The 19270-nt window shown below is 35.9% G+C and overlaps 1 protein-coding gene across 1 annotated transcript in view; it reads left to right on the plus strand.

Annotated features, from left to right (window-relative positions):
* LOC145268685 (patatin-like phospholipase domain-containing protein 6) overlaps nt 1-19270 on the plus strand; it is a gene marked incomplete in the record, with an annotated part of 200392 nt that overhangs the window by 48145 nt on the left and 132977 nt on the right. The window contains 1 exon segment of the mRNA XM_080124191.1: nt 11712-11796. Coding sequence (XP_079980317.1) covers nt 11712-11796 — 85 coding nt within the window.

A 19270-nucleotide genomic window follows, 5' to 3' on the forward strand; every position in this document is an offset into this window, starting at 1 on the left:
TGATATATTTGATTGGTACCAGATTCCTGTTTTGGAAAATGTTAAATCGCGTTATATTTTTTTTAGTCAATGTGAAGGGAAAATATGACCTGATATTTAGCCAATATAACCTCCAACCTTCTTCAGATGTTTTGTCAAACTTGGGAATCTACAGAATTTTCGAATGGAACCATTTTAGTCCATGAGACGTTGCGAGCCTGTCTCTGCTTTATCGTTATTTTCATGGCAAGTGCTCGTCTGAGCTCCAATCTGTGGTGCCTCCTGGCCTGGCTTTCATGAAAAATACTTGTCTAGCTGAAGCCATTATCAATAATTCCCCCCACTCTTTATCTGTGTCTAAACCTAAACGTAGATTCCATGAACAAAGCTTCTTTCTAAGAACTGCACGCCTGTGGAACTCTCTTCTGTTTTCCTGCGTTCCAGCTGACTACAATATGGTCGTTTTCAAGTCCAACGTAAACAAGTTCTTGCGGAGCCATCTCCTTAAGTAATCCAATTTAATAAATTTCCACTACTAACGATTACTACGACATTTTCTCATTAACCCTTATCCTCGAGTGGCCTCCAAGGGCCTTGATAAGTGATGACTCCTTTGTGAAAAAAAAATTTGCTCTTATTCCATAAGTGTGAGTTCGTTCTCCATGGCCTCCAATCCAAAACTGCTGGGCCGATTTGAAAAAAAAAAAAAAAAAATTTCTTTATTTTTTTATCACCCAAATATATTTTATGTGTTTGAGTGTTCTTAGAATGCCTCTAAATATCAAAAATCGATAATCGGAAAAATCTGGTTAAAGAAGAAACGGTTCGATTTTGACTAAAGTTAACACCTTTATACAACCTAACATCACACATGCATTTGAGAAGCAGAAGGGCCCAATATAGAAAATCGACAGTAGTTTTTTTTTTTTTTTTTTTTTTTTTTTTTTTTCTTCGATAAGACGGGCACGTTTGAAATGAATATTTTTGTTTTGAGCACTGTCGAACTATGATACTTGACTTTCGCATTTTAAACTTTAATTCAAGTCATCATATAAAATAATTTTACAAAAGTCGACAGTAGGTTCTCTACAGTGCAATGTAGACTACAATGTATTGTGGACTGTCACTGAAGGGAGACCTGTGAAGCTTTCTTCCTGTGCACTGTATGGTTCTGGATATGACCTTAAACTATATCCAGTGGTGAGACCCCAGCTTGCGGGCTTTGGGGAGTGTGGAGCCACCCTTTAATTACCATTGCTCCCAGGTCCACTTTGACCTGGAGTGGTAGTACCTGTTAGGGTCCCAACTATGGGTTAAATAGAAACCGACTTGAAAACAACAAATATATTCTATAAAAATTTTTTCTTCAAAATCTTTGAATTCGGCATTAAATAACCCAAAAAGGGTTGATATGCCGTAAAAAAACAACCAAACCAAACCCAGTGCACTGCGGTGGGTCCCTGACTAGAGCAGGCAATCGATGGATGTCATAAAAAAATGGATGATTTCACTGATAATAAAAATATATGGAAGAGTGAAACATTCATTGATTCTTATTCGATCCCGAGCAACGTCGGGTCTCCCTGCTAGTCATATTGTTACATGAAAAAGGGCATGTAAGTTAAAAATAAAAGAGAATTAGTAAAATGAAAATGATATACGATAAAACAAGGATTGAACCCTGTAGATAAGTTTTAAAGAACAATAGGTTTAAATGGAATGTCCAGTTAAATTCCTGATTCTGTTAAAATATTTAATACAAATTTGGCTCGAAACTATTCACATTCTTAGAAAGAATGCATAATAAAAATATGGGTTACACAATTAGACAAGTAGGTTAAATTTCTTTGTAAAACAACAAAGAGAATGAGAAATTTCCTGATCGTCAGAAATGGTTTCAAAACGTGCAAATCACGCATGTTGGAAACACGTGAGTTGTGGTCACGTTGACCAGACATACGTGTGACGGCAGGGCAGAAATGATTTCTCAATACAGGAGGGTTCGAAGTTAGTTAGGGAGAGAAGTGAGAAGAGAATCAGATAAGTCAGTGGGGAGAAGCAGAGAATCAGACCGATTCTCTGTTAGTCAAGGCACCCTCTAGGAAGCGAGAGGTTTAGAGGTAACCATGTAAAACTTTGAATCCCTGAAATACAGAATCATGTCCGACCGGTCGGAGAAATAAACGTATCATCATGTGTTTTAATAACTGCCGTCTTGTGTCATTCTACCAAAATAAAGCTAAAGTGAAATTGTATTAATATGAACTTTGTGTTTATAAAAATGTACAACTGTCAAAACCACACCTCTTCCACCACCACCTCCACCGCCGTATCGTGTATATATGAATGTTTATTAAATAAACCAAGTTTGTTTATAACAAAGTGTCTCGTTATTCATTGGAACAGCGTTCATTTCAATCTAAACGATTTACAACAAACCTATGTCAAACGCACCATCTCTCAGTCTATCTATCAAGATATTCAAAAATCTCTTCTAGTTGAATTACAGGCTTGGTGCTCCTGTAGTAATCTGTACCTTGTCTATCTCGTTATATATAAGAACTGTCTCTCTCTCTCTTGATATGTACCCTGTCACCAATGTCTCCATCTCCCAACAATATGAACACTCACAATGAATATATATAATATCTAACATCTCACAACATGATCACACACATGAACACACTAAGACTCTTCCTAATACGAACAGTCAACTCCAAAGAATAATACATACGTCGTCTTAATACCACCCATTACATAACAATATGACAACAACAGTCCAAATAAGTTTGCATATTAGATATCTTTTCTCATAGAGGATTAAATACTTGCATCCAGAGGGCGCATATATTTCCATGTATATGTAATTTTAAGTCAAGTGCCGTGATTAGGTAGACAGAGATGCTCGTTAAATAAAGCCATCGCAGTAAAGTGTCTTCAATTTCGAGCTCTTTAACGCAAAGGTCAAGCAGCGAAGATGTTAATAATCTTGGTTTGACATTTACTGGTGCGTCTTCAACGATTTTCGACGATTCTTCTATTAGCGTGAATGACTGCGATCCGTTGTTTTTTTTTTTTTTTTTTTTTTTTAAAAATGACCGTGTGCCATTCTGTTTCCTCTGTCTCTGGATTTCTCAAGTATTTTAGCTAGTGCTAGCATGATTAATTGGGAATCAGAAAAAAATGTTAAACTATTTTTTTGGAGGAGGTGGGGGGGGGGCTGGTATCAGAAAAATTTTAGTCTAATTTCAATATATAAAGTGGTATGTTTAAGAAATGTTTAAGAGTAACCTTGTTTGTCTGAGGAATGGTCTCTACCAAACTATGAAACGAAAACTAGTACAAAGAAAAATTAAATCTCATCTTTCTTCTATATATATATCTTCTATCTATATAAATAAAATGAACTCATTTTTTCCCCTCTGACTTTGACCTTAATAGGATTAAAAATCATGGCATTACATGCAAATGTAATGCGTACAGACTGTAGCACATCATCTGATGTTTGCTATAGGCCTTATTACCTCTACAGTTCCTTGACAATGGTACATTCCTATATTTTTTCCGGTGAAAGTCCACTGTCAAAATCGGTTAGATTCAATGTAAGTTGCAACAAATTTTCCCTCTCCCCATTTACACCGCAGCGGATGCGTTCACAAGGAACAGTACAAGGAAACACCAGTTTGGAATCGTACTAGCTTATTTACGCGTTTTTTTTTTTTTTTTACCCTGATTTATGCTTTGTTTTTTCCATAATAAAGTAGAACTAAAAACAAATTTAACAAAAAATCGCGAAAACGCGATTACTATTATTGTTTTCTTTTTTTTGTAAGTGTAAGACGCAATCTGCGAGACTAACCGGATTTTACTTCCGGTTTTAACGACTCTAACCGTGAAATCTAACTATGACCTTTATGTATTAGTGCTTTTTTCAACTCAACATTTACTTTTACACAAATAATTCATTCTTTAATATTTATTATTACAATGCAACGATATCGTGAATTCACTTGCATTACAGTCACATTAAAATTAAAACAAATAAATTCATTTAAAATTCGAGAAAAGAAAAACATTCATTTAGAATTTGAGTGTGGTGACTACTGAAACTAAACCAAAACAAACTTCGGTCCTGGATATGACCTAAAACTCTATCCGATGGTGAGGGCCCCAGCTTGCAGGCCTTAGGGAGTGTGGAGCCACCCTTTAATTGCCATTGCTCCCAGGTCCACTCTGACCCGGAGTGGTAGCACCTGTTATGGTCCCAACTAGGGGTTAAATAGATTACGACTTAAAAAACAAATATACTATATTAAAAAAAATCGTTCTTCAAAATCACCAGATTCGGCATTAAATAACCTGAAAAGGATTGATATGCCGTAAAACAACCAACCAACCAAAACAAACTTCACTGCGGATTTGATATTTGACCTAATTCACTTTTTAGTTAATTCATCACTTTTTTTTTTTTTTTTTTTTTTTGTGCTTCCGCCTCAATGATTCGAGTTCGAGCCCCCCCCCCTCTCCTTTCAAACTTTTTTGGGATTTTTCAAACACACGGGCACTGCCGGACCGTTCGTATTGCATCACGTTCATTTTTTTTTTTTTTTTTTTTTTTTTTTGACACGATTTTTTAAAATAGTTTTAACATTGTTTTTATAATATTTAAACAGGGTTATGACTTCGCTTTGTTTTCATTTTACCCCCCCCCCTCCCCCCAACCACACACGTCTCTAAAAACCGTTAGTATTAAAATAAAACGTTAATTAATTCTAATTAAATTGTATCGGTGAATAGATGTCTGTTTAAACATAACTATACCTAATAGTGATGGGACGATTCCAATATTTTTCCCTATACAATTACCGATGTTGTCTTAAATTCCCAATTACAGATTCTATTTTTTATCTCTTAATATGTAGTTGTAGAATGTTTAAGATTACCGTAAAAATGCATGTATTTTATGCATATATTTTCAAACTCCTCGGCCTAACGTTTACAGGGAACATGAACTGGAATAGATACATTGAGAACATTGCCAAGGCTGCTGCAAAGAAGGTGGGCTCTCTCTACCGTGCTAGAAAACTACTTATGCCTGAAAGTATCCTGTACCTCTATAAGGCCACCATTCGCCCATGTATGGAGTACTGTTGTCACATTTGGGCTGGTGCATCTGCTGCTTGTCTCTCACTCCTGGACAGGGTTCAAAAGAGTCGCCAACCTGATAGGTCCTGAACTGTCATCTAGGCTTCAGCATCTGTCCCACTGACGAAATGTTGCATCCCTCTGCCTGTTCTACAAGTACTTTAATGGTGAATGCTCTGATGAACTACAAGCACTTGTACCCCTTCGACGTGACTACCCCTGACAGACCCGACAAGCAGCTAAGTCCCACCCCTTCACAGTAGAGATCCCTAGGTGTAAGAAAGCCTTCTACTCCACTAGTTTCTTCCCCAGAACTGCTAGACTTTGGAACTCCCTTCTGGGATTCTGCTTTCCCAACTGTACTGATATGCAGAAGTTCAAGTGTAATGTGAACAGACATCTTGCTACTCATCTCCCTTCATGATATCCCTGCAACTTATGTCCCCAATAGTAGCCCCCTACTTCAAAGTGGCACTGTGCCTTGTTTGGGGTGAAAATTGAATTAAAACAAAACAATACACACTCATATATCATTCAAATACTACTGTGTTTGAATATATGGTTAAGTGGCAGTTTTAGTCATTTAGAACTGCTTTAAAGCTTCACCGCTCACTCATTTTTCGACCAAATTTCAAACAATTATTACGTTGTAGATCACCTTGTGGAAAAAAAAAACTTTAAATTTTCGTTCAGTAAAGCAAAAGTTATGAATTTACTGGTCTTCAAAATCATAAAAAAAGTAAGGGGGTGAGCGACGCTTTTTATGACTAGTTTCCATAGAAACCACGTTGCTTCAGCGACTACTGTTGCTACTAATTCACTGCTATTGCGAAAAGAAGTAGCACGTGAAACAGAGGATGAAAGCATGAAAGGGAGATAATTGGGGGGGGATTTTATTGAAAGCAGACGAGTGCCGTACGTTGTTATTACACATGTGTTTATGTCGGCAAAAAAAAATAAGACTGAAATTAAACAAAGAACAAGTGAATTTTTTTGGAAGCCTGAAAAAAAAAAAACATGGATTACAATAGAAAAATACGAGCATGAAAAAGCAATATGGTTAAGCTTAAACATGGAAAAGAAAAGGACAAGATATTCTAGTAAAAAATATGATAAATTTATAACTTAAAATATTGCAGCATTAAGATTCTTTTTTTAATTCAATTTATAAAATTATATAATTAATTCTTAATGCTGCAATATTTGAAGTTATACATTTATATTTTTGCTAGAATATCTTGTCCTTTTCTTTTCCAGTTTTAACAACTAGTACTTTACTTTTCCATGTTTAAGTTTAACCATATTACTTTTCATGCTCACATTTTTCTATTGTTTATATATAATATATATATACAAAATATAGACTAAAATATATTTTATAAAGCCCCCCTCTTGGGTTGAGCACTATCGTAAATAATCTCACTCGCCACTTAATTTAGCTGAAAAAATGCGAAGCTCGCGGTTTGTTTACAAACAAACGTTTGCGCCCTTTACGAGTGGCGGACGGATGTTTATTTAAATAGACATTCGGACAGATTAATTGCGGCCACCGCTTCCATAGTCAGGGGGTAGAACTGCCGACCGTCATCACGACGGTTCTAGGTTCGATCCTCGGCTTGGGATAGGTGTTAGTTTAGCGGCACTGATGAGTTGTGAAACAACGAAACAGATCTGTATGTCGATGACTAAAATATATTTTATAATATATATATACAAACAAATGACAAAAGTGTATATTCCAAATTTCATGATGTTGACTATCTTACAATTTATTCCTTTAATCACGTTGACATTTACAATTCTTGACAGTAACTGTTTCGTAGCGCAAAATCATTCATTTAATTATATCAATCAATGAATTTATTTTGCCCTTAACTTATTAGAAGAAATAGCAACTATCAATCCACGAAAATAAAATAAAATGCATTTGGGTAGATTAAAAAAAAAATGGCGTAATAAGATAAAATGAAAGGTAATTGCAACTTCTCTCCCAATTTTGCAATCCAATATGATCATATATATGTGAACATTAGGGCCGAAACAATTGTACGCCAGTTGTTATCAATAAAAGTCTAACATTTTGAAAATGAGCACACAAAATGAGTGCCTGTCCCTTAAGAAATATTTAAGTGACCCTGTTTATCTGAGGAACGGTCTCTACCAAACTCCTTAGGCAGTGTTTGGTCTACAGAATTGAAACTTGATATATAGGGGCATTGGACTTTAGCTGGTAAAAATGGCTGCTAAGGGGTCAAAATTGAAAGCCATTGGAACTTAACAGGCATAAATCTACTTAAAATGCTCTTCTACGCATGCACAAATATACATTTATACTTTTTACAACATTAGTTTTTAAAGTTTTTATATATGTATGAACGTGGTTCAGATGGTAAAGAATAAGACTGGAACGCTATATGTTTTGGTTTCAATTCTAGCTGATGGCACCAAAGTCATTTTTTTTTTTATTTTGCTTTGGAAACCATTGTTATATATTGGGTACAATATAATAATCAATAGAGAATGGACTCGAATAATAATAAATACAAAATCTGCACGAATTAAAATATATTTAAGCCTATTCATATAAGAACTTGAATGCCTACTGGAGAGAACTTGAATGCCTACTAGACACTATCCTCGAGTGTCTAAGGTCCCTCTGTACAGGAGTTTGTCAGAAGAACCTGGCATGAGGATACTTTCTCCATAAAAGTAAACCCTGACCAAATATTCAGAATCACATAGTATTCGTTGCCAAAGTAAGACCTGACTATGGCAAACCCACATTAGCTTTTACAAGGAATGGTGCACCTTCTCCAAGTGATATTACCTCAAGTAATAGCACGAAGTTGGATACTCCACCAGACTAGATAAATTCTTGTCCTGGAATCCAGTAAGACCATGAGACCAACATGAACGATATACTACAACGTATAAAAATGGTTAATTGGGGAGAGGAAAATTATGTTCTCAATTTCTTTACTAACTCAGTGTTTGAGAAATAAAGAACTTAAATGGAACATTCGAATATCTAAGTATCTCATAAAGAGTTCAAGTGTTAGCCCCAGGTTGTGGGGCCCCTTGAGTTCTGAGAACTTCGACTGAAGTAAAATAAAACAAAAAATAAGAGACCTGTCTCTGTTCCTTCGTTATTTTCATGGTAAGTTCTCAATTTTTCCCGTTGTCAGATCGTCCGTTGCAAAGTTCGATCCTAGTAACAAACTTTTTAATTGTATGATCGCAGTGCAATTCTTTGACGATTTCTAACGTAAATATCTTTGTGAATCCTTTGACTGATTTTTGACTTCAGTTTCACTCAAAGCACCTTTTACGTCCCATCTTGCATATAAAGTTAGCGCATTGAAACGGACTGCAAATCACCAAAATGGTTGCCGTTTGTTTACTGTTTCGTAGATTAGAATTTTAGATCTGCGCATTTGTTAGTGTTGTCATATAACGTGCTAAGTTTCACTCCTCTTTATCTATTTACTAGCAGGGGTACCCGGTGTTGCCTGCGTGTGTGGTGTAGTAAGGAACCCGGGATGGGGAGGAAGATAAAGTGATAGTAGCAGAGGGGGGGGATCAAAACAACAGTAGGCAGTTTTTTTTTTTACTTGGTGGTCAGCACTTATCAAGGCCCGGAGGCCACTCGGGGATAACGGTTATTGCGTGTACAGTAATCAATGAGATAGTATCGTAGTAATCGTTAGTATTGGAGATTTGATAAAGTCTTACTTAAGGGGCCGGTTCTTCAGGAATTTGTTTATATTGGACTTGAAGACATCCAAGTTGTAGTCAGGTGGGAAACAGGCAAACGGAAGAGAGTTCCACAGGCATGCATATCTAAGAAAGAAGCTTTGTTCATGGAATCTACATTTTGATTTGGGCACAGATAAAGAGTGGGCAAAATTATTGACAGTGGTTTCGGCTAGACTGGTGTTTATCGTGAAAGATTGGCGAGGGGGAATCAGAGATTGGAACTCAGATGAGCACTTGCCATGGAGATAGCGATAAAACAAAGGCAGGCTCGCAGCGTCTCATCTGTGGGAGAAAGGTTGTAGGGAAGAGAATAGGACATCCCCCACTAAGCCACGAAGTCTATTTTGTACTTTCGGGTGAAGACAGGTGCTAAAGAGAGAAAAAAAAAAAAGTGGTAGTAGACAGGCGGGCTCGAACCTGTAACGCAAAGAAGGAAAAGAAGGTGAAAAAAAAACACAATGTCTTTGCCAATGCATCCATGGCAGAACCGGAAGTCGCGAACATCGAAATTAAGGCTAGTCAACGAAAAGGAGACTATGACTTGCAAAAATGTCGTCGAAAAAAGCGACTCCTTCTTGTACAACACGGCTGAGTTAAGGGTGAAGGAATTAATGTTTTTGGCCAACTTTTTGATATTTGTCATCCAAGACATCCAGCTTCAAAACGCTACCGATCTCATGAGGATCTGCTGTGTGTGTTGAAAGTTTTTGCAAGACATACAAACACACACACACACATTTTGATATATTAGATTAATAGGATAGCGTGTGTGTGTGTTATTTATTTTGTGTGTCACGCTTACATCTGAGTGAGTGTCGTTTAATTGTTATGAACTTCCATTTCTTGTAATAAATAATTTTACCAAGAATTCTTCAAAAGTTTTCGTTTCTGTTTCGATTATAGCTAAAGAAACTCAAGTTATATACATATATTTTTGTTCATAAGTATTGGTTTTGGTTTCGATTCAGGCTGATGCACCCAACTCATATAGATATATTTTATTTTTTAAATTGCAGCTTTATAATATATAAAAATCGATAGAACATTAACTTTATAATAATATATATGAAATCTGCAAGAATTAAAATATATTCAAGCATACTTTATGATTGGGCTATACTGGGCGTCCCTGCTAGTTAAAAACCATTATAATTAGAACAAAAAATCGATTCTGGCACATAGTATAAACACGCCCAGTGATCTATTTGAAAACGAGTACACTATTCGTACAATCAAAACTTTTGTATTTTTTTTTTTATCAATTCTTTTTACAATCAATTTTAGAATTTCATTTTGAGGAGGAGATTTTACTTTGAATTATAAAGATATGATATCACCTATTAATTGATAATCATTGCATTTTTCAATATTGCTTTATCTATTTTTTATTTATTTATTTTTTTCAAAATTATGACTGCTTGCAAATATCAAACTTAATTTTTGATTTTCATTTTGTAATCTATTCGAAACAATCCAATTTTTTTTTTTTTTTATCTACAATCAATTTCAGAATTTTTTTTCTTAAAGATAACGCCGTCATATCAAATAAGTTTTGTAAACAATCGTTATCAACACCTGCTTACGGTGTGTTTTTGTTATCTATTAGCAAGAACATCTGGCGTTGCCCGGTATTAAACAATAAACTTGGATGGGAGTTTTCTGTTTTTAGAGGAATTCCACTTTCCATTGGTCCCCGACAGGAGGGTGTACCTGTAAATTCATTCTTGTCCGGTCGCACTTTTACACAAACATTAAACATGATATGAGTAAAAAAGTAACAGAATGGATTTTTTGGGAAAACTCCGGTTGCCCCCCCCCCCCCCCAAGGGGTGCCTTTCAGGTTAAAATGGCTAAAATTGACACGTTTGTGCTTATTAAAAAAAAAAAAAATGATGCCTTGGATTTTTATAAAACTTTCTGAAACTAACTTATTTCTATATAATAACGTTGTCTATACTTTGCGATAACTGTTGGCTGTGCCCCAGGGGCTCTTTTAGAGCTAATAAAAACCCTCCATTTTTGGGACTATTTTACCATATTTTTCTAATTTTGTGTGTATGTCTATTTAGCAGTTTTGCATGGTGCTGAACTCAAATTTAAATATGTTAAGGCCTCGGGGACTTTTTTAGGCTAAATGGGGGTGGGAGTGAGGCAAATGATGGACTTTGTAATTTCTTTTTTTGCATGGTGCAGAACTCAAATTTACATATGTTAAGGCCTAAAACTGCACTGTTTGTTCATTTTCACCAGGATTTGATGTTCGATGGGCACTTTTGGGGCAAATGCTGAACTTAGTCATTTTTTTTTATGCTTCGTTCACTGTGCATTCACAGGGGACTATGCATGCTTCATTTGTTATGCATTGATGTATGGTCACATATATGACATTTGGTTTACTTTTCAAAGAATGGTCCTAGTATGGAATGAACTGGATTTGAACTTGGCACACCTCGGCTGTCAGTTCGTATTGTTAATCCGTGACCCACTGTCATCTCCTCTCCTGCTGTTGTTGTTGAGCACCATTCATTTAATGATTGTTGGCATTCGTTTCCCTGATATCTTTCTAGTTAGAATTCTTTATAGAAAGACATCAAGTACTTATGGGAAGGTTGCCAACATCTCTTTGGACCGATGCTTCACATGTTTCTAATGCCTGCAGGATTAGGTTTCTATTTTTTGTAATTAAAAAAAAAAAAATTATTTTGTAATTTTATTAAAAATATATATTTTTTTAAATACCTGCCCAAATTGAAATGTGAAACGTTTTTGTATTGCATTTTTTTTTTTTTTAAATCTTAAAATATATATATATTTTTTTTCTCTATTTTCAGTCTCTGTTCTGGTTGGTTCTTGCCGTATTGGGCGTGATGGTTGCTAGCATCTTACACTGGTGCGTCCTGAAGATCAAAGCTAAAGGTAAGAAAACCCTTATAAGTAGGAATATCCACCGACATTAAAGATGCTTTGGATCAGCACAGATTTCAAGGAGGTTCTGCTAAAATAGTCGTCACATTCCACGAGCAATCTTTCTGACAAAGAGGGAAAAATTGCTGTTTTCTGGGTTGGAATCTATCTATGTAACACTTATTGGTACTGGTACACCTTACTAAGCAGATTTTCATCACTGTCTGCTAGGGCTTGACCGAAAACTGATGCAAACCTTCGGAATATGCAGAACGCTGATCAAGTTGATTAGCCAATCAGAAAGCGACAACACAATAAACTTGATTAGCCAATAAAAAGCCAAACAGACGACTTTTAATAAATTGGTAGAAAAAATGTCTAACTTTTTCATTTTTTATTTTAAATTATTCAGAAGAATCATAGGAACAATTATTTGATGTGTAGATTAAGCAGAATAATAATAATAATAATAATAATAATAATAATCTTGGAAAACACAAAAGCTTTTAGAATTGTACCAAAACAAAATTGAAATGAAATAGACACTAAAGTCAGTGGCATTTCTAAGAACCCCAGAGTTATATTTTTAGCTGTAATTTCATTGAAATTAATTATTCCGGCAGCCATGTAATTAAAAATTAGTACAAACCTAATTTTTTGTGCAGCACTCGCGTCAAGCAAGGAGAATGGAGAAAAAAAAAATGGCTGCTGTGTTTTTTTTTTTTCTTATAGGCTGATGATTTCAGGATTTCAGTTCATCTAATATGCATGTGAAAGGCAGACGGTTTCAATAAAAAGCCTGTTGATAAGAGAATGGCATGGGAGCGAGTTTTGTGGGGAGCGAATAGTGAGAAAGAAGAATTAGCTGTGTCTTGAAATATCGATACTGAGAATTCTGAAAGCCATTAATAGTTTTAAATATCCATAAACTTTTGGTGACAAATGGAGCACACGACAATCTGGCTAAAATAATCCTATTTTAAAAATCCAAACCCTTCAAGTGATCAAAAAATTCGAAAATCCATGGATTGATAAAGCAAATAAGAAAAGTGGACCTTTGGTTTACTTTCAGCATCCGTGTAACTCTAGCTTCCATTATTTTAGTCCTTTAGTCCTTACATTCCATGAACAATGTATCTGATAAAGAAGGGAAAATTGCTGTTTTCTGAGTTAGAGGTCGGATTCAAAGAGAGAGAAGGAATCTGATTGAGATAGGAGAGTAGCAAGTGGGTCTTTGGTTTACTTTTGGCAACTTTTTTTTTTTTTTTAACATGGAAGTCACCACTTATCAAGGCCCGGAAGCCACTCAGGGATAAGAGTTATTGCGTGTACAGTAATCAATGGGATAGTATCGTAGTAATCATTAGTATTGGAGATTTGATAAAGTGTTTTACTTAAGGGGGCGGTTTATCGTGAATTTGTTTATGTTGGACTTGAAGACATCCAAGTTGTAGTCAGGTGGGAAACAGGCAAACGGAAGAGAGTTCCATAGGTGTGCAGTTCTAAGAAAGAAGCTTTGTTCATGGAATCCGCGTTTTGATTTAGGCACAGATAAACAATGGGGGAAATTATTGACAGTGGATTGGTCGATATTCACTGATGCCTGGTATCACAGCCGTGGCGTGAGCATAGATAATAAATATCAGCCAACCCTTTTTTTTTTTTTTTTTTTTTTTTTTACATGGAAAGAAGTCACCACTTATCAAGGCCCGGAAGCCACTCGGGGATAAGGGTTATTGCGTGTACAGTAATCAATGGAATAATATCGTAGTAATCGTTAGTATTGGAGATTTGATAAAGTTAAGGGGGCGGTTCATCAGGAATTTGTTTATGTTAGACTTAAAGACATCCAAGTTGTAGTCCGGTGGGAAACAGACGGATGGAAAAGAGTTCCACAGGCGTGCACTTCTAATAGAGAAGCATTGCTACGTTTTGATTTAGGCACAGATAAAGAGTGGGGAAAATTATTGACAGTGGTTTCAGCTAGACTGCGGAACTCTTGCTTCCATCATTTTGTCCTTTAGTTCTCACATTCCATGTACAATGTTTCTGACAAAGAGAGGAGAATTGCTGTTTTCTGTTTTGGAATCTATCCATCTAGTACTTATTGTTGGCTAGATTTTGACGTTTTAGATAGTATTTATTTTATTTTTTTAAATTTTTTTATTTATTGATTTTTTTTATTTTTTTATTTATTGATTTTTTTTTTTTTTTTTTTTTTTTTTTTTTTTAGATCCTTGAGTTTTCATTTAAAAAAGAAATAACTTATGTTAATTTCAAGTAAAAGTAATGTTATTGACTCAATTGTCATGTCGCAATTAGTGAAATACTAAGGGAGGGGTGCCTGGCTTTACCCGGTCATAAAATACGCTTATAAATGATATTTGAATTTGTCCAGATTTCATATGTATTATTATAGTCGTGATTTCAAAAGTAAAAAAAAAAAAAAAAAAAAAAAAAGCGTATTTAGGTGCCATCAGCTAGAATTGAACCTGAAAGCAAAACTGTAGCATTCAAAGCTGGTGACGTTACCACTGTACCAACGTAACACGCATATGAACTAAATAAAAATAAACTAAGATGAATGTACAAAATGTATAACGATTTTTTTGTTTTTCCAATTTTGATCCCTTAAAAACTATTTTAACACACTGAAGACTCATAAAAAAACGGTTCATAAAAAATCCAATTATTTGAGGCCCCATAGCGCTTCTCTGCGACTTGGTTTTGGACGAGATAGTTTGAAAATGTAGAGACACAGATAGACAGTGAGTTTTATAAATTATATTTTTTCTGATTCCGATACAATTATCGATTCCAATTTTTTGTAAATCTCTAAATATTAAACTATAGAGTTATTATTTCCTCAATTAACATAAAAACACATATTAAATGTGTAAATATTTTCCTAAACGTAAAAATAAATGTGTGAAGGATAATCTATAGATTTGCTTTACCAGTATCGATTAATTTTATCATTACTATCAACAGTGGAAAATTTTGCTTTGCACAAAATCCCCCCCCCCCCAAAAAAAGAAGACAATTAAAAGAATTGTTTTTGGCATTGGAAAATAGGCACAACTTTTTCCGATACCACACAAAATTTCCAATTCTTCCGATTCCAATTAATCGTCCCAGCTCTAATGAACACCCTAAAAATCTTGGCGGATAAAAGAAAACAAATGAATTGATTTAGACAAGAAGAGAACAGTTTGTAATTTTTGCTGCATTTCAGCACAAGAATTTGTTTGGTCTGGTGGAGTATCCAGTTAACTGCTCTAATTTGAACATTGTGTAGCTGTCTTGATTGTGATCTCATTTTTGGTTTTGAATACAATGTTATTTTTGAATATCTGGTCCGGGTTTACTTGTAGGGTGAAGTACCCTCATGCCAGGTTGTCATGACAAACCCTTGTAAAGAGAGACGAAAGGTACTTGAGGTTGATGTCTAGTAGGTAATTAAAGTGTGTGTGTGTATATATCACTTGGGTGTCCTTGTGTGTGTGTGTATAACACTTGGGTGTGCTTGTGTGTGTGTATAACACTTGGGTGTGCTTGTGTGTGTGTATAACACTTGGGTGTGCTTGTGTGTGTGTATAACACTTGGGTGTGCTTGTGTGTGTGTATAACACTTGGGTGTGCTTGCGTGTGTGTATAACGCTTGTGTGTGTGTATAACACTTGGGTGTGTGTGTATCACTTGGGTGTGCTTGTGTGTGTGTGTGTATAACACTTGTGTGTGTGTGTGTGTATAACACTTGTGTGTGTGTGTGTGTATAACACTTGTGTGTGTGTGTGTGTGTGTGTGTGTGTATCACTTGGGTGGGTGTGTGTATATCACTTGGGTGTGTGTGTGTATATATCACTTGGGGGGGTGTATCACTTGGGTGTGCTTGCGTGTGTGTATATCACTTGGGTGTGCTTGTGTGTGTGTGTATATCACTTGGGTGTGCTTGTGTGTGTGTGTGTATATCACTTGGGTGTGCTTGTGTGTGTGTGTATATCACTTGGGTGTGCTTGTGTGTGTATATCACTTGGGTGTGCTTGTGTGTGTGTGTGTATATCACTTGGGTGTGCTTGTGTGTGTGTGTATCACTTGGGTGTGCTTGTGTGTGTGCATATCACTTGGGTGTGCTTGTGTGTGTGCATATCACTTGGGTGTGTATGTGTGTGCATATCACTTGGGTGTGTATGTGTGTGCGTATCACTTGGGTGTGCTTATGTGTATGTGTGTGCGTATCACTTGGGTGTGCTTATGTGTATGTGTGTGCGTATCACTTGGGTGTGTGTGTGTATCACTTGGGTGTGTATGTGTGTGCGTATCACGTGGGTGTGTGCGTGCAATTCACTTAGGTGTGTATTTCACTTAGGTGTGCATGCATATTATTTATGTGTGTGTATAATATGTGTGTATTAATACTTTACCTACATTGTTTTATTTTTTGGTCCCCTGATTTATCCATCCATTAGATTTTCCTGAAACTTGGCCAAAATGTGGAAGCCATTGTTCTTAATATAAATTAAGTATGGGTGATCCTGGCAAAATTCTGGTTTGCATCCCTCTGGTACTTTTAGGGCTTAAAAAATGCCTTTTTGGAGCTCATTTTTCATATTACTCCAAAACTTGATATGTCTGACTATATTTATGTTTTTTCATGGTGCTGAATTCAAATACACATATCTTAAGGCATTAAACTGCACCGTTTATCTATTTTCACTGGGATTTGGCATTCTTAGGAGTTCAAAAGGGATCACAAGAAAAGTTTTGCATCGCAGAATTGAAGAAACAGATGTTCCCAATGTTGACGAGTCGGACGGGGGGGGGGCATGTTGCTTGGGACGATTGAATTGCAATCGTGAGAAGAGGTTGGTGGAGTACCCTGAAAGCACCATAATTTCTTAGGACACCCAGGCACCATGATTGGGCCAAAAAGAGCGAAAAAATGTGATGAGTTCAAATGAAATTACTCGATTTTTAACTATGACGGAAGTAATGTTTGTTTTTGTTTTTAGGACTATCTCAACCATCACACATCTCACATTCATCATTTCTTCACTTTTTTTTTGTGGCGTCATGTCAGATGCAACACCAGAGGGAGACCACGCACGTGCGGCTTGTTCTAGAAAGATCGTTTTGAGATTTAAATCATCCCTTTAAGTGTAATTGTATGAATAACTATACTTGTGTGAGTATGTGTGTGAGAGAGAGAGAGGGAATGTACCCGACTAATTATTTCTCTTTATTTTTTTTTTATTTTACTTATCAATTTGTTCAAGCTGGGGATGGAGTATCCTGCCGGATACCAAGCATTCACTCGCTAACTCAGATATTCCAACAGAGAGTCCAGTTGCTCCCATAATAACTCGAATGATAGATATCTTAAGATTCCGGTTTCGGGTTAGGGTTAGACCTTGTGTGATCCGTCCTTTTCATGGAACCAACTGTGATAGGATCTTTTGGTCACAAATGGTCAGTCTTCAATAGTGGTCGGGTGTTCTCTAACTTGCTCATTTCTTGAATCAAGGGTTGATATGCCGTCCGTTCTGTACAGGGCTCTACATTTCGAGTGATTGGTTTATTTTTTACGGCATATCAACACTTTTCAGGTTATTTAATGCCGAATCCAGTAATTTTGAAGTAAAAGTTTTTTGATAGTGTGTGTGTATATATATATATATATATATATATATATATATTTTTTTTTTTTCAAGTCGGTTTCTATTTAACCCATAGTTGGGACCCTAACAGTTACTACCACTCCGGGTCAGAGTGGACCTTGGAGCAATGGCAATTAAAGGGTGGCTCCACACCCTCCAAAGGCCGCAAGCTGGAGCCTCACCATTGGATATAGTTTAAGGTCATATCCAGGGCTCTACATTGCGAATGAAACAGTCGCATTTACGAGTGATCTTTCAAAGTGGCGACTAGAAATAATGAAATGCTTATCTTTTGGCGATTGTATTTCTTTCACTGACAATCTTGCAAAGCTCACTACTGAGTGAAAAATTTCTTTTCAACTTTTTTTTTTTTTTAAATTTTTTTTAAAATAAAACGAATAAAGTTAAATTATTTAAACAATGAAAGTTTAATAGAACAATACTCTTTTTTTGTTTTTTGTTTTTTTTTGTTTAACGAAGGTTGTTGAAAAAAAAACATATCTGAAGAAATTCAAATGTTTATAGCTTCAAGTATCAACATAAAATTTGTTGTATATTTAGAATTACACTTATTAAAAAAAAAAAAAAAAAAAAAACCCAGAAAAATCTTTGACGTACATACTGGTCAAAGAACGAAGATGTCATATTCTAAAAATCATGTGGGTTTGGCCAGTAACATTTTTATTTTGGCTAGTAAACGAAAATATTTAGTTGTCAAAGGTCAACTAAAGATAAATTTGTCCGTAGAGCTTTGCTATAGTTCTTCTGTTTCTGCTCTAATTATTCATCCCCCCCCCAAAAAAAAATATTTACAATTTCTTTTTTTACGAGTTTTTAATAATTCTTTTCACAATTTCTTGAAATTTCTAATTTTTCTTCAGTTGATGGATGACGACGGGCAACAGGTAGGGCAGGGGGGGAAGCATGGCGAACTCGGTTCGGCAACTTCAACTCGACTCAAAGAAATTCAACTTGGTATTTCGTTATCTTTTCCCTTTCAGCTCTGTTTAACCAACACCATCAGTGGACACTAACTTCTACTAGGGTTGCTTCTTTCTCCTTGTCTTATATCACTATATCACTATGTCAGGTTTAACAGCTGTTTCCTAGGTATGTAACTGTAGGATTTGCACAGTCATAACGGATGGTGTGCAACTTATTTCCAACTGTTTTCTTCTGGTATATGTTCCCAAGACTTGCCGCTGCATTCGATATTCAACTTTTTATAAATCGTCCAGTGAAGATATTTACACACTCCATTGTGTCGGGTCATATAGCAGGGTTCTACATTGCTGGGGATGGAGAATTCTACCGGATGCCAAACATTCACCGCTAACTCGGGTGTTCCAACCAAGAGATCTATTTTAGATTCTGACTGTCCCTTTAAGCACAATTGTTTGAATCTCTCTTGCACTTGGTTCATCTGGTATATTTGCTAGAGATTTTTTGAAATTCTTTTTCATGAGTCCAGTTGCTCTTATAATAACTGGAATGATAGGAGATCTTCCCAAGATTCCAGTTTCTTTTCATGTCGTGCATAAGACGTTGGTATTTAAGAATCTTTTCCCTTTCCAGGATCATTGGGGGACACTAACTTCTACTAAGGTTGCTTCTTTCTCTTTCTTGTCCCATTTCAATATGTCAGGTTTTTTTGGCTTCGTTTTTCAGGTACGTAGCTGTACAAATTGCATAGTCATAGTGGATGGTGTACAACTTATTTCCAACTGTTGTTTCTGATATACTAGCCTGGGTGCCCGGCGTTGTCCGGTGTTTGGAGGTGTGTGTTGAGCAAAAAAAAAAAAAAAACAAGCCTTGACGCGCAGTTGGAA

The sequence above is a fragment of the Euprymna scolopes genome, chromosome 44, assembly GCF_053919585.1.
Source record: "Euprymna scolopes isolate OS-2025 chromosome 44, ASM5391958v1, whole genome shotgun sequence".
NCBI lineage: Eukaryota > Metazoa > Mollusca > Cephalopoda > Sepiida > Sepiolidae > Euprymna > Euprymna scolopes.